Source organism: Podarcis vaucheri (genome assembly GCF_965113315.1).
Source record: "Podarcis vaucheri genome assembly, chromosome: 17".
In the NCBI taxonomy this organism is placed as follows: domain Eukaryota; kingdom Metazoa; phylum Chordata; class Lepidosauria; order Squamata; family Lacertidae; genus Podarcis; species Podarcis vaucheri.
In genome coordinates, this window is record NC_138755.1 from 16,287,534 (window position 1) to 16,303,848 (window position 16,315).

The 16,315-nt window shown below is 45.5% G+C and overlaps 1 protein-coding gene across 3 annotated transcripts in view; it reads right to left on the minus strand.

Moving 5' to 3' along the window:
- The window catches only part of SH3GL2 (SH3 domain containing GRB2 like 2, endophilin A1), a 90,203-nt gene extending 74,618 nt beyond the window's left edge, over positions 1–15,585 (minus strand). Inside the window, exon 1 of one of the 3 annotated variants that reach the window (XM_082205115.1) lies at positions 15,344–15,585. Coding sequence is in view for 1 of the 3 variants with exons in the window: in XM_082205113.1 (XP_082061239.1) it covers positions 15,344–15,388 (45 nt within the window). In the remaining 2 variants the exon portion in view is untranslated. The remainder of the gene's footprint in view (positions 1–15,343) is intronic. The other 2 variants (XM_082205114.1, XM_082205113.1) reach the window with 2 other exon arrangements.
- Positions 15,586–16,315: the final 730 nt, after the last annotated feature.

The window sequence follows — 16,315 nt, forward strand, 5'->3', positions numbered from 1 at the left end:
TGCAATAAAATCTCTTGGGGTCTGATGTTTATGGTGAGGGACCACTGCAGCCATGTTAGTCTGCTATTAAGAAAGCAACTCAGTATCATGGCAAAATATACATTTTCAATTACCCGATCTTCTTTGTCAGAGAGTAATATATTCATCTTGCTGGCTGGAAGCACTTAATAAATAATCATATTCTGAGCTGTGGGAACAGCCATTCTGCTGCTTGTTACACTACAGGCATGCAACAAAAGAGAAACAGAGAAGGCGAGAGGCCTGCCGGCCTGCAGGGAGGTCTTAATTGGATTCCGGGATTCAAAGCCTGCTTCCACCCACATGGGAGGAAAAGGAAAGTCGCCCTGAGTGGCAGAGGAAAGAGCAAACACACACAAACACACACACAAGCGTATCGTGGGGGACGGAAACCCTCAGAGCCGTAACATTTAGGCACCGAGTTAATTCAAGAGAAGCGCAAGCGTTGATAATTGACCACTGGTTGCAAGGAGGCATTATAATGCAAAACTCAAATAGGAGTAATTATGCATCTGCCAAGACGGAGAAGCAGCCGGAATTCCCATGCACAGCTCCCGCTTTGAAAGAAGCAGGCTGCTGAGACAGGCAGAAAGACCCTCTGGGCAACAAAGATTCCGCAAAGTAGCTATTTGGTTCCAAATGGCATGGAAACAAGACTTCATAACCAGGTTAACCTGCCTCCGATAGGGCTGTCATCATGCATCAAAGGTGCCTGCAAAGAATGGTACTGAGCCAGCCAAGGCCATATGCAGGCAGGCTGTTGGGGATGGGGGCAAAGAAGAGAAGGGACTTGGTATGTATGCATTATATCTGCTAGTACTTGTATTCTGTAACCATTACGCAGCCTGTGTTAAGGTACAGGGGAGACTGTTAGTTGCATGCTGTAAGCTACAAGGACCCACAAAATGGTAGGGGTCTCCTAGGCCAGATGGGAAGCCAGTGTGGTGTAGTGGTTAGAGCAAGCATAGGCAACCTCAGCCCTCCAGATGTTTTGGGACTACAACTCCCATGATCCCTAGCTAACAGTGGTCGGGGTGATGGGAATTGTAGTCCCTAAACATCTGGAGGGCCGAGGTTGCCTATGCCTGGGTTAGAGTGTCCAACCAGGGTTCAAATCACTGGGTGACCTTGGGCCTGTCACTGTTTCTCAGCCACTATGAGTTCCTTAGAGGAGAAGGTAGAATAAAAATGCAATAAAATGAAACAAATTAGATATCTAGACAGGAGTTGCCACCCATTTTTGCTTAATGTAAAGTTATTCTGACATTTCTGCTCATTCTAAGTGTTGGAGGAATTGAAGGAAGATATGTACATATGTATTGATTGCAGTGGACCTTTTCCATGTGGAAGGTCCCAATTTCTATTTCTGGATCTTGAGTGCACATCTGCCCATGTCTAGAGGCTTCAGCCATTCTGAATATTCAGCATTAGGGCTGGCCAATATATTGATATAGGGTCCAAAACTAGTTTGAAGTCCAGATCATGATATCGGCTGCAAAATTTTTGAACTGGCAATATATCGCAAATCATGACATATGTGTATGTGTGCTATGCAAAAATCACAGTGTGGGGGAAAACGTGAAGCCAGCCAACGCTTCTCTCAATTCCTGCAGCCCCTGGTAACTCTGTGGCTCAGCTCTCCCCTGTCTCCTGCAGGGGAAAGTGAATCACAAGAGAAGATGTCTGCAAAAACCACAATACGGGGAAAACCATCAAGCCAGCCAGTGCCTCTACATAGCTCCATCTTTATTTCAGACATCATGTTATATTGGGATGTTTAGGTGGTGATGTACTGCAATGTTGAAAACTAGATATTGCCTAGCCCTAATATACATACATGGGATGTGGGTGGCACTGTGGGTTAAACCACAGAGCCGAGGACTTGCCGATCAGAAGGTCAGCAGTTCGAATCCCCACAACAGGGTGAGCTCCCGTTGCTTGGTCCCTGCTCCTGCCAACCTAGCAGTTCAGAAGCACGTCAAAGTGCAAGTAGATAAATAGGTACCACTCTGGCGGGAAGGTAAACAGTGTTTCCGTACACTGCTCTGATTCGCCAGAAGTGGCTTCGTCATGCTGGCCACATGACCCGGAAGCTGTACGCCAGCTCACTCGGCCAATAAAGCAAGATGAGCGCTGCAACCCCAGAGTCGTCCACGACTGGACCTAATGGTCAGGGGTCCCTTTACCTTTAATACACACACACACACACACACACACACAAAATGAGGGGGGGGGAGAGTCATGCAATGATGGTCTATATGCATTATCTACTGTACAGTCAACATGGAAGCTGGGTGCCTCAAAGTTGCCTAGCTGGCACGATCAACCCACACATGTGTACATGTGGAATGTCAGCTCAGGCTAAAAAGTTTCATGGATAACCCAAAAGACAGCTTCACACTCAGCAGTTATACACAGTGATGACAGAGGTGGATTTCTGCCAACAGCACAATGAAGTAAGAGAGAACTGTCACTCATTTTCGGGGGCAGGTAAGAGGGGGTGTGGGAAGATGCAAATACAGGAGCTGAGATTGCAAATATCCCACTTCCAGGAAAATGCTTGTGTTGTTTGGGACACCTACAGATAAACTGATACAACACATGACAAAACAGATTACAGAGACTGTGATTAGCTTGTTAGGAAAATGCACCAGCTGTGGCTATGAGGCCCTTCAGGTGTGCATAAAAATGGAAATCTCCTTTGATATGTTACATAGAACAAAACGACACAATCTTTCTATAATTTCCCCTTTTGAAGTTTTTGTTGGGGGGGGAGGGTAACAGCGGAACTTGGCTTAGCTGTCTGATTTGCTTAGATAGGTGTTGCAGCCAATGACTGAGTCCTGGGCAAAGGGCACAACCAAACAATCATTACAGGCTAAACAACGACACGGCCAGTTATTGTAGGAAATTCCCTACCAACTTATTGGCGTTACATCATTGTTCTGTTCAATTACTGTAAGCAGGAAGATTAACATTATTATATGTAAACAGCGAATGGATGAGAATCTATAGAAAGCACCTGTGTGAACCTAGCAATACCCAAAGGGTCACTGTGGAATGAAACAGGTAGTTACAGAATGTGTGTTGGCATCTGTCTGTCTCGAGAGACAACAGGAGAGTACACCTTCGTGGGTTAAGCCAAACCATTGGAGAATTACAGCACCTAGTCTGGCAGCAGAGACTGGTGCGGGAGAGATATGTTTTATTGCAGGTGAGGCAGATGAAGGTGTCTGGTAATTATGTATGCCTTACTTACAGAATTCTGTCTCTCCCCTCTGCCCCAACTAGCCATTAAAAAAAAACCTAAAGTCTTTTTAAAAATACTGAACACACAATCACTTTTAATTTTAAATTAACCATGTCTCTAAATCAGGTGTGGGAACCTTTGACCCTCCATGTATTGCTGAACTACAACTCTCATAATCATTGGCTATGCTTTCTGAGGCTAATGGGAGTTGTAGTTCAGCAACAATGGCTCAAGAGGAAGTCCAGACAAGAAGCAAAGTGACTCTCCTCTGAATATCAATTAATTATTTCTAATAAGAAGAATGCTTGACCAATAGAGCACTGAGGTGAGTGAGTGTCTGACATTTCTTTCTGCTGTGGGACCTCACAGAGCAACCCAGGATGACCTCATGAGATCTACCCAATAGGCAGAACAGTAGCCATTGCAAAACAGTTACTCATAACTGCACCCAGCTAAGAGCCCTGGCATCCCAGGATCAATGTTATCAAAAGCTACTGAGTGTTCCAAGAGAACTAAAAAGGCTTCACTTTCCTTTCCTACTTCTAGGCAAAAGTAATCAACCAGGACAACTAAGGCAGATCAAATTTTAAATCAGAACGGATTGCAATCATCATCATCATCCAAGAAAATAACTAATCCACAGAAGGATCACTAACCAGCAAGTCATTGTATTAGTTTATTTTGGCACATCTAATGCACACAAGCCGAGGAGCAAGGGTCTTCCAATGTACAATAGTTCCCTAGAGGTCAGTCTTGTTTGTCACAGGACGCCAGGTGAGAAACCATTTCCAGGCCTGAAACTGCAATCCTATGCACACTTGCCTGAGAGTAAGCTCTAGTGAACACAGCAGAACGTGATTCTTAAATAAACAGGCATAGGGTTGCACTGTGAGCTACCTCATCATGAGTTTAATTCTTTATTGGCAGTGGAAGCTTTTAATTAGAACTTTCTTCTGGACTATACACATAACCTCTCTTTTATTGTCTGTCAATTCAAGGCACACTACATTTGGATCTTAGCTTGTAAAAGGTTCCCCATAAATATTTACCTGGCACAGAGCAGGCAGCTGGCTTCACAATAGTTCCGTGCAAATCCAGCAGAGTAATTTGTTTCATTATATTGATTGCCAAGGTGAGTAAATTTTGTGAAGTGTGCCGAACAGAACCTTACGGTTTTTGAGTGGGAGGGCTATAGGCCCAAAATAGTTTCAGATTAGCAATTCAATTTGTCAGTTCCATTTGGTCATCATTAAACCTGAAGCAACTTAGTATACTGAATGAATTAATTAAAGTGAAAGAGAGAGAGGGGGAGAGGGAGAGGGAAACACAATGAATGCTCTTTGTCAGGACATATTATGCTGTTGTAGAAAATTTGGGGTTGGCTTTTGCTGCCCAACTCCCCAAGGGACTCTGAGTCCCCTAAGTCCATGATCAGTCAGTTCCCTTGCAAGGAGGTGAGAGACCCAGAACAAAGAGAGACACCTCTTTTTGAGAGTTAGCATTTTGGCATGAAGATGAAGGACATCCCCTTTACAGTAAGAAATACATCACACATAAAGTGGGGCTACAGTGGCTCAGGCAGGTCAAGCTGTGACATTCCTGGGGATTAGTAAATTTTACATAGTTCCAGACACAGTTTGCACAAAGCATCAGCATTGATGAAACAAAAAAGGTAAAAGTAAAGGATCCCTGGATGGTTAAGGTAAAGGTAAAGGGACTCCTGACCATTAGGTACAGTCGTGACCGACTCTGGGGTTGCGGCGCTCATCTCGCTTTACTGGCTGAGGAAGCCGGCGTACAGCTTCCGGGTCATGTGCCCAGCATGACTAAGCTGCTTCTGGAGAACCAGAGCTGCGCATGGAAACACCATTTACCTTCCCGCCAGAGCAGTACCTATTTATCTACTTGCACTTTGATGTGCTTTCGAACTGCTAGGTTGACAGAAGTAAGGACTGAGCAACGGGAGCTCATCCCGTTGGGGGGATTCGAACCGCCAACCTTCTTATTGGCAAGTCCTAGGCTCTGTGGTTTAACCCACAGCACCACCTGCATCCCTTCCCTGGATGGTTAAGTCCAGTCAAAGGCAACTATGAAGTTGTGGCACTCATCTCATTTTCAGGTTGAGGGAGCCAGCGTTCGTTGACAGACAGCTTTCTGGGTCATGTGGCCAGCAAGACTAAACCGCTTCTGGCACAACGGGACACTGTGACAGAAACCAGAGCGCACGGAAATGTCATTTACCTTCCCGCTGCTGTGTGACCAATAAGGTCCAAAAGCAAGAATTATACATTTATTCTATATTTGAGACCTTAGAATTTTTACAACACCCTTCAGAGGGTCTCAATTCCATTGGAATCACTTTGTCCTGGAATCGGGGCCAGATGGCAACCCAATAATACCTGCACGAAACATTAAAAGCACAACTGTAGATCGAAAGCATCGCAGAGCCATTGGCTTACGGATATCATCTTTCCTCACAACAATCATTTCTTGGCAGAATTAGACTGATCCTGTATTGTATAAATATAAGTTGTTGGGAGGTAAAAATAAATTATATAAGAAATATGTAACTGTGTAGTATAAAGTAATGGATAGACAAAGTACAGTGAGATTAATTGGAAGTCAGTTTAAAATTTCTTCTCTTTAAGTTTTATAATTGTGTTCAGTATCAGGAGTATATATGATGATAATTATATTAATCTTCTTATATCTTATAGTGTGGTGGTTTGTTTGATTTTTCTGTTAGTTGTTTGTTTGATTGTATGTTTGTTTACTTGTATGTACATCTGTTTTCTCATAAATGTATTTATTTTAAATTAATAAAGATATATTTTTTAAAAAAACAAAACAAAACAATCATTTATGAGGAAAAAATAATATGAGGCAATTAAAATAAAATTGGTAGTCTATCCCAGTCACTTCCCACCAGCTGTTACGCCCCACTGCTTTGCTGTGGCAAATAACAGCATGAAGTTTTAGGTCGGTGTGAATGCTGAGATGGCAGCCCTTTGATGTGAACCAATTATCCCCCCTCCCCATGGTAAATATTGCAGTCAATACAGCAGCTGCGGGGGACGAGCAAACAAGGAGCTTATACTGAAGCTGGTTAGCAGGGTCAGTTTGGTAACCAAGAACTATAAAAAATTAAGGTCAGCCATCAACACAAGCAATGTGCTCCTTACTGCACAGAACTCTGCAAGATCCTGCCATGCTTACATTTTCCATTCGCCTTGTACAACATAATGTGGTTCGTAACACCCTCAAACCCGTACAATTTCACAAAGTTGGCTAGGTTTCTGAAACACTTGTCTTTCCCAAGATGGAAAGGGGAATTGGCTTCACAATCCGAGTTTAACCCTGAGACTGAACAAGCAGGAGAAAGGTTAAGTAACCACAGTACATGTGATAATAAATGATACACAACACACAGTAGGTTTCTCCAAGACAAAGGTGGAAGAGAATCATGCAAAAGCTGATGGACACTAGCATGGAAACGGTTCATCTGAGAGGTTTGGGGCAGCCTTATAGATATTTTGAGCTACAACTCCCATCTGTCCCAAAAAGCACAAGCTGGTTGGGGCTGGGGGCTAAACTATCCAAAGAGTATTAGCTTGAAAAGGCTGGCTTAGACACAAAGCCTTCAGCAGGATCTTGGCAAATGCTACTCTCAGCCATGCTGCAAGGAGAGGTTGCTGCCAGAATCCCAACACATCCCAACTTCCATGTTAGGAGAAGCTAAGTAGGGGTTTCTTGAAAGAGTACACTATAAGGCCACACAGAAAGAGAGAAAGAGACAGAGGCAGACAAAGAGAGGTCTCTGGCCATTGGCTCCATACCAATTGTAGTGATGAGGCCAAGTTGGCTCCAGCTCACCCCATAAGGAAATCAGTTTCTCCAATGAGTTCTTGGTCAAAGCTCAGGTCTTCGGCACCAATCCCTGCCTCCCTGCTGAGTGGCTCACCAAAGCACATTTATAGCATTAGTCTGCTAGGCTTCTCGGTTGGTATAGGAAGAAATCTACTTGCCTTGTCGGAAACACGTTAATTAGGTGAATTTTTATCTCCAGAGGAAATTACGCATCAGCTAATTTGGCTGGTGCTATATTAGCTTCTGACATGGAGCCCAACTCTCCAGCTCCCATTAGGTCAGTGTCACCAGGTCCAGACTCCTTCTCCTCTAGCAAAGCTTTTGTAAGAAAGCCCCTCTTTGTGTGCTGGCTTTTAGATGTATGCCAGGGGAAACTAATTATCAATGCAATATTGAGACGTATTTCCCCCTAGGCTTAATGGCCTTTTTGTAACATTTTAAACGGATCAAAATACTACATTTAACTCCCTTCTCTCCAGCCAAATAACTGTATTTCCACAATTACCTTCCCTGGCATCTCACTCCTATTTTGGTTCATGTAGCATTAAAGGAAACCAGCACAATTATCTTTCAGCAATTACTGCAAACAAATACTTACTAGGGTTGCTTCAGTTTACAAATATGTGGTTACTGGCCACCAAAGTCTCCCATGAAGCGCACCAGCTGCAGTTTCTTCCTTTCTTAATTTTAATCAAACTTTTCCAAAGTTTCACAAATTTACTTCAAATCAAATTATTACATTAAACAATAAAATAATGCACCAGCTGAAGTCTACGAACCATCTTCAGAGGCAGCCCCACATATAAAGCGTTGCAGTAATCTAACCTAGAGGTTATCAAAGCATAGATGAAAGGCATAATCCCAGAGTGTTATTTCCTCCTGGGGTTCATGGGACTTGTAGCTTTCTGTGTCCTTCGGTTCAGTGCTTCCTGGGTCAGGAAGCATTGAAAACACAATCTAGTAAAAAATGATGTTCCAGCTTGAGTTGTGGGGAGATAACTCAGCAGTACAGTGGTACCTCGGGTTACATACGCTTCAGGTTACATACGCTTCAGGTTACAGACTCCGCTAACCCAGAAATATTACCTCAGGTTAAGAACTTTGCTTCATGATAAGAACAGAAATCATGCTCCAGCGGCACGGCAGCAGCGGGAGGCACCATTAGCTAAAGTGGTGCTTCAGGTTAAGAACAGTTTCAGGTTAAGAACGGACCTCTGGAACGAATTAAATACTTAACCCGAGATACCACTGTATTTGCTTCTGGAGAAACATGCCTAGAATTGCAGTGTTGAAGACTGTTGGTTGCTTTCTGCCCAAGAGAGTGACCCTACCCCTAGACAGAATGAGAGGGCTGCCTCAGACAGGCAACTGAAGGTGTCGTGAAAGGGCAGCAAATTAAATAGCTAACCAGCCATTTATTATTATTATTGTATTTTTACTGCTAGGAAGGAGGAAGGTGTGCTTGGTTTCCTGCCTTAAGTGCCAAAATGTCCTTGACGGGACTGGGTAGGGCACCGCTTACTGCTCCGGCAATATCTTACTGCCGTAGCCCCATCCAGGTCCCTTCGTCAAGCAAGCAGGGGCTAGGAGTCTCTGAGAAACCCTTGCCTGAGAGCAGAATCCACATATGAAGTCAGACAGTCCAGAGGTCAGGGAATCCAGGGGATCACAGAGCCAAGGGTCCAGGTGGAGAGCAGGAAGCAGCAAGGTAGGGCCAGGAACTACAGGTGTTATTTCCAGCATCTAACTGCTGCTGAGAGCTCTGTTTAAGAAGACAAGAACCAGCCGGCTCTCATCAGTGCCTTCTCCTCTGTGGAGGCTGATCAACCGCAGGTGGGGTCACTCTGCCTTCTCCCCCCTTCAAGCTGCTGCTCAGCAGGCAAAGCTGACTCCTAGCCCATGGCATGGACTAGCCCAGTCAAAAGAACAGAAGACTCGTCAGGCCAAATTTGTGTGCATTTGCCAATGCACCAACCCAACTTCCACCTCTCAAAGAGGCTGGAAGTTGGGTTGGTCAGAGGTGGGTGTTTGGTTTTTGCTTTTTTAGGGATCCCCAGAGACACAGCCGTGTCAGCTTGTTGCAGCACAAACATTAACAAATACTGCGGCACCATAAAGACTAACCATTTTATTATGGAAGAAGCTTCTGTAGGCTACAGTCTACTCTAGATGCATCAAGTGACTGACACTCCATGAAAGCTGCTGACAAAGGTTCAGGTCTTTACCCTGCTGCAAGTGTCTTTGCCGTTTTTATTTTATAATGGACTCGCTGATCATTTGTGGAGGGCAAGAAGATATGTTGCAGCTGGTCAGCCTAGCTGAAGCTCTGAAAGTTCCTCCATCCTTCTCCAGGTGCAACTTATAAGCCAAACCAATTGCTTGAAAACACCTGGAACCAGGCATTTTGCAGGCTCACTTGGACATGCCATGTGTCCCATTACTTGCCCTACTTGTGATATACCATATAGTCTGGATTACATGATACAGTCTGCTAGGATTAAAGGAGGATCAATCCTGTACAAGGGGTTGGACTTGGTCTATGGAGTGCCTTCTAGCCCCATGGATTTCTTTTCAGAACTGATCCACTTTCTCCAGCGATCACTATAGGAAGACAGAAGCCATTCCAGAGCAGCACTTACTTGGACGCATTTTAAAGCTCAAATGCCTATTTCTTCCCAACTGTAAACTTCCACACTTGCCAAATTGGTTTATGCCCGTTCAGTTTTACTCAGCAGGGATGCTATTAGCAGGGTTCCCAGTGGGGATATTTTAAGCCTCTCTACACAATTGCCCATGATTGACCTGAAGTAGTCTATGGCTTGCTTGCATTACTACGCAAAAAATAAATACAAAGAATAAATTGAAGTAGGTTCACAAAACTACGCAATTTGGCTTCAATAGATTCTTATGAATTCATGCCCACACACCCAGTAGCTAGACCGTGGAAGTTGTTTGCCCTCAAAGAGATAAAGAATACTCAACAGTTAAACGTCAATTAGTATTATTAATTGAATTTATTAGTTTTATGCAAAATGAAACTCAAAGCTACTTACAAAACCAAATGCATATATTAAAACCAGCATAAAACTAAAATGGAGTAAAACCTAAACATACATTCATATTTATAAAATGGCACATTCTACCTTCTGAACGAAGCTACAGATAATTAAGGGCCAAAGGCCTGGTGCAAATGAAATGATTTTGCCTGGTACCTAAACATAAGTAGTGATGGTGCCAAGGTAGAAGATGATGATGGGGAAACCTGCCAAATAGAGCCTAAACCTGATTATTATAGCATCTGGGAAGTGGGGCAGAGGAGTAGGTGGATTGGACCCTAACGTCTCCCATCCACAGTCAGAATGCTATCTACTTTTAGGAGACCCAACCCGTTTACTGTTGAAAGAGCCCTAGGAGTGATTTACTAAGGTTGGAAGAAAAACATTTCCTCCAGTCCTGATCGCACACACACAACTCTTTCCTCTAAGGCAAACGTGGGAAGTTTGTGGCCCTCCAAACATTGTTGAACTCCACCATCCCCAACCACTGACCATATTTGCTGTGATTAATGGAAGGTGGAGTTCAACATCTAGAGAGGTCCCCTATCCTTGTTTAAAGAAGAGGTCAGAGCATCCAACAGCTTAACAAATATTGGAATTCACAGCTAGCACAAAACCATCTCCAGTTCTTCCCAGAATATTGTGTGTGTGTGTGTGAGAGAGAGAGAGAGAGTGAGAGAGAGAGAGAGAGAGAGAGAGAGAGAGAGAGAGAGAGAGAGAGAGAGACTGTCTCCAGACTGAGCTACACAGATTTTGGGAACACTGAGTAGATTTCTGTTCATCTAGCTCTAAACCACAGAACTAGAGCTATAAGGCAATATTGCTAGGCTGCTGGGATTCAGGGCTAGGGCCCTGAGTCACTAATCTACCCTATACTTAGAAGCATAGAGATGGAAGGACCCAGAAGAACATCTACTCCAACCCCCTGCAATGCAAGAATATGCAGCTGCCCCATACAGGGATCAAACCTGCAACCCTGGCATTATTGGCACCACACTCTAACCAACTGAACTACAGTGGTACCTCAGGTCACATACGCTTCAGTTTACAGACTCCGCTAACCCAGAAATAGTGCTTCAGGTTAAGAACTTTGCTTCAGGATGAGAACAGAAATTGTGCTCTGGCGGCGCGGCAGCAGCAGGATGCCCCATTAGCTAAAGTGGTGCTTCAGGTTAAGAACAGTTTCAGGTTAAGAACGGACCTCCGGAACAAATTAAGTACTTAACCCGAGGTACCACTGTATCTTGTGCTAATGCTACTGGGGAGGGAAAGCGATTCCAATTATTTATCAGCCTTCCCTGCGATTCCTCATTTGCCTCCCCTCCCAACTTCTTGTCTCGAACACTCCATTTTTGAATATACTATTTCAATCTTTAAATGTACACCTAAAAGTGCAATATGTGAGCAGCAACTTGCAGACGTCCACACCAGGCTAAACCAGGAACAGGTGCCATGTTGAAAAAGGACTCAAGAGGTTTAATAAAATAAAATAAAAATTCACATGGAATGTGAAAGAGTGCACAGCCTATTTTTACCGTGTGCAGTAGGAGGCTAAAAGGGATTTGCAGGTGTTAAGGTAATTGTAGGTATTACGCTAACTGGACGGCAGAATAGGTTAAAAAGGTGAGCAGAGGACAAGGAGGCACGAAATTCATTTCCTTAACTTCAGCCATACACAATTCATGGAGACCAAACTAATTTAAATGCAAATCTCTGAGAAAACTACAATTAATAACAGAAGTTTAATTCAGTTTTCGGCAGCGGTTTTTGAGATTTCTGCAGCACTGAGATTTACCTGCTTATTCAGTCTTCTTTAAAACAACAACACAATATTAAAAACTGAATTTTTAAAAGGAGTTATATCAAATGTGATTCGCCTTCAGAACTGTATCTCACAGTTTATTGCTCAGAAATAGGCCTTAAAATTATGACACATGCAGTATTAATTTTTACCTACTTTATTTAACCGGCATGAAAGTTTCAGAAGTGTAACCCCATAAGAATATAGTAAGCGGGGTGGGGTGTTGAACCATTCACAGGATTTGTTGACACCTTTTACAATTGGAGTCAGAATGCTGAAAATATTGATCAAAACCAGCATTTAAAATGCCATCCCCTGCCTGGCAAATCTATTTAATGATCAAGTTCAATGGGACTTACTCTGTTGTGCATATAGAACAACAGCCCTCATATCGTTGCACCATCTTTCTAATATATCCCATTTTTAAAGCCTGCTTAGTTCAAGACTTTTGGCACTCCTGTTAATACTAACAAAATTCAAAATTCTTATTGCTGGTTATAGGATAATCGTCTCCAGATCACTTTACTCTAACCCTAAATGTTCCTGACTAGCAACAGAGTGCCAACATGTATATGCTACTCTCCCAAACAGATTCAACCGCATTCTCGATGCGACTGAAGACTGACAGAAAGGAACCAAAATCTTAAGGCGATGAAGGCAACATCTGAAGCCCACTGATCCCATAACATGGTGATCATTAGCCATGTCATGTTCATATCAATGCTACTCAGTCCAGTATATCTGAAGAAGTGTCTCCACCCCCATCATTCTGCTCAGACACTGAGGTCCAGCTCCAAGACCTTTCTGGTGGTTCCCTCCCTGTGAGAAGTGAGGTTACAGGGAACCACGCAGAGGGCCTTCTCAGTGGTGGCACCTGCCCTGTGGAACGCCCTCCCATCAGATGTCAAGGAAATAAACAACTATCTGGCTCTTAGAAGACATCTGAAGGCAGCCCTACTTAGAGAAGTTTTTAATTACTGATGTTTTAATGTGTTCTTAATCTTATGTTAGAATGCTTGATCGTGTTTTTAATATTCTGTTGGAGGCCGCCCAGAGTGGCTGGGGAAACCCAGACAAATGGGTGGGGTATAAATAATAATAATGATAATAAGAAGAAGAATAATTTAGTATTTATACCCCGCCCATCTGGCTGGGCTTCCCCAGCCACTCTGGGCGGCTTCCAAAAAAAATAAAAATTAAAATACTGTAATACATCAAACATCAAAAGCTTCCTTAAACAGGGCTGCCTTCAGATGTCTTCTAAAAGTCTGGTAGTTGTTTGTTCTCTTTGACATCTGGTGGGAGGGCATTCCACAAGGAGGGCACCACTACCGAGAAGGCCCTCTGCCTGGTTCCCTGTAACTTGGTTTCTCGCATCATTATTATTATTATTATTATTACTGAAGAACGGTTGCAACACAGTGTTGCATCCCTCTAATAAAGTATTTGCATTGCGCACTTTGGCCATGAAAGAAATTTAAAGTAAATGATGACGGAAGAATCAGAATGAAGGCATGTGCCAGTAGAACTGCTCCATCGTGAATTCCTAATTCTGGAAGGTCTGCATTTCCTAGAGGATAAGACAACGTGCTAGAGCCGGTCCCGAAAGGTCTGATGCTGCACTGCATTCTGCAGAGGAGATTCACTAGGGTGATATTTTTAAACAGCTTGACGTTATCTTGAAGATACTTCATAGGCGGCATTATATAACACGTGGCCTTCAAAAAAGGAAGACAGAAGGTTTTCTGTGACCCGACAGATATTGGGGATTTGATTCCCCTTCCTGTCCCAGGTTTGCACCAACGTGAATTAAACCGAATCAGAATCTAATACTTGGTTATAGAAATACAGCATGAGGCCATTAACCCATCAGACTTCACTCTCCAAATCAGTTACTCACACAAGCGCATTGCCACTGATCACAACAGAAGATTAAACTGGAAAAAACACTGCAGCCTGACAGACGGACACACTAGATTATATTTTTAAGGAACTTCCCCTCCGTGGTGGCAAGGCTCTTTACCACCAAACAGATTTAACCAACAAAATACCAAAACAAACCAGTTTGGCAATATCCAACTCGAGCGTCAAAATACCCCACACGAAAAACCCCCAAACACCTCATTCATTGGGATTTTAAAGACTAAAGTTTAATATAGATCTACTTCCATTCATGAAGTCGAAAACCCGATGGAAGGAAAAGGATGGTTTTCCGTTGATGAGACGGGGAAAGGCGCGGAGGGAGGGGAGGGGACGCGCGCACGGTTAGGGACACCGTGTGATGGAGCAGCGGGGGGGGGGGAAATCAAAGCTCAGTAACTACATCACTGCAAGGTCACTGGAGGAGGATTTTTACATAATCCGAGTCCCGGCCGGATAGTCCGCTGGAAGGATATGGAAATAGTACAACTGGCCAGCCCTCCTCCTCCACCAGCAGCCGCTTGCACGTTGCAAGCTCCGCCAGCCTCCCGCGCCCGGTGTCCCCTCCTTCCCCCCCATCCCCAGCCACGTCCCAGAAAGGCTGCAGGAGCAGCAGCAGCAGCAGCGCGGCGGATAAAAGCAGCCACAAATCCTCGCTGGGCTCTGCAGCGGCTGAGCTGCTCCAATGCGGGGGAAGCGCGGAGATGGAGGGCGGGAGGAGAGAGAAGCGCAAGATCCCGCGTTGTGGGCGCCCAGCACGGAACGAGGCAGGGCAGAGAAATAAAGCGGGGGGGGGGAGAGAAAACCGGGTGTCTGATCCCCGTCTCCCTGTAAAGCACAATGCGGTACCCATCGCGCCCTCTGCATTGGCCAGACCTGGTCGGGCCAAGCGCCCCTCCGCCGGGACCCTTTCCAGCTTCTGCTGCAGTCACACAGAGCAGGTGCGCTATTTAGTGCAAAAACACCACTTAATTGGGAAGACCTGGCAATGGCACAGGGCCAAGCAGGGAGCCTCGTCGATCTCGGATGTGTTCCCCCACCCCACCCTCTCCCCGCCTCGCTTTTTTTGCCCCGGGTTAAGCCTCCAGAGGGGCGCCAGAGAGGCTCCCAGCCCGGGTGTGTGTGCGCACGCAAATGCGCTTTGGGAAGGGTGCCAAACTGGGTCTTGGTGAAATAAAGCCTAGTTTCGCCCTCTGCCCCCCACCCTCTCCGGCTGGCTTCCCAGCTGCCCCCCGGTCCTCCCGTTTGCCCAGCGCCCCCTCCCCAACGCAGCGCCCCCTGGAGGCCTCCTCCGGCGCCTCGCTCTCTCCCGCGCGCGCCCAGAGGTTCCTAACTCGGAGGGTTAGACCCGCGCTTTCCGCCGCCCCCGCGCGCCTCCCTCCTTGCCCGGGGCTCCTCGGCCTCCTCCGCGCGCGCCCCCGGCCCCCTCACCTGCGTGGCTTTGTGGAACTGCTTCTTCAAACCGGCCACAGACATGGCTGCAGGAGACGCGCTTTCCGCGGGAGGATGCTGAGGTCGAGCCGGAGGGGCTGCGGGACGCTTCCCGGGGGAGCTGGGCTTCGCTTCCTTCTCCTCCCTGGCCGGCCGCGCTCGCTGCCTCTCTCGCCCCTCCTGCCCGAATGGGGGCTCGCGGGTGCCGGCGATGGTGCAGAAACAGCCTGACGTCAAATGGAGGCAAGCCGGCCTCTTAAAGGGAAAGCTCTGCGCTTCCCTCTCCGCCTTGCGCTCTCTCGAGAAAGGAGCGGCGCGCTCCGGTTCTCTCCAGCGTGTGGACGTTCCTGGCCTGCGCCCGCTTGCTCCGAATTAAGCGCCGGTCACCGGTGCCAGCGAGCCTCGTAGCCCCACGCTGTATACCATTACGCCAGTGAAAATAGGGATGTCCAATTCCATAACAATAGCAACAACAAAACAACAACAACAATTTTATTATTTATACCCCACCCATCTAACTGGATTGGCCCAGCCACTCTTGCGGGTTCCAACATATACACAGACATAATAAAACATGTCAGCTTCTTCATGAATGGCTCCACATAATATGAGAGACCTCCAGTCCTCCTCCCCCTTGCTTGTTGCATGTGTGACAGCATACCCTCCAACATTTCTCCGATGAAAATAGGGATGTCCTATTCCATAATAAGGTTTTCCCAGTAGTGATGTATGGAAGTGACAGCTGGACCATAAAGAAGGCTGATCGCCAAAGAATTGATGCTTTTGAATTATGGTGCTGGAGGAGACTCTTGAGAGTCCCATGGACTGAAAGAAGATCAAACATCTCCATTCTGAAGGAAATCAGCCCTGAGTGCTCACTGGAAGGACAGATCCTGAAGCTGAGGCTCCAATACTTTGGCCACCTCATGAGAAGAGAAGACTCCCTGAAAAGACCCTGATGTTGGGAAAGAT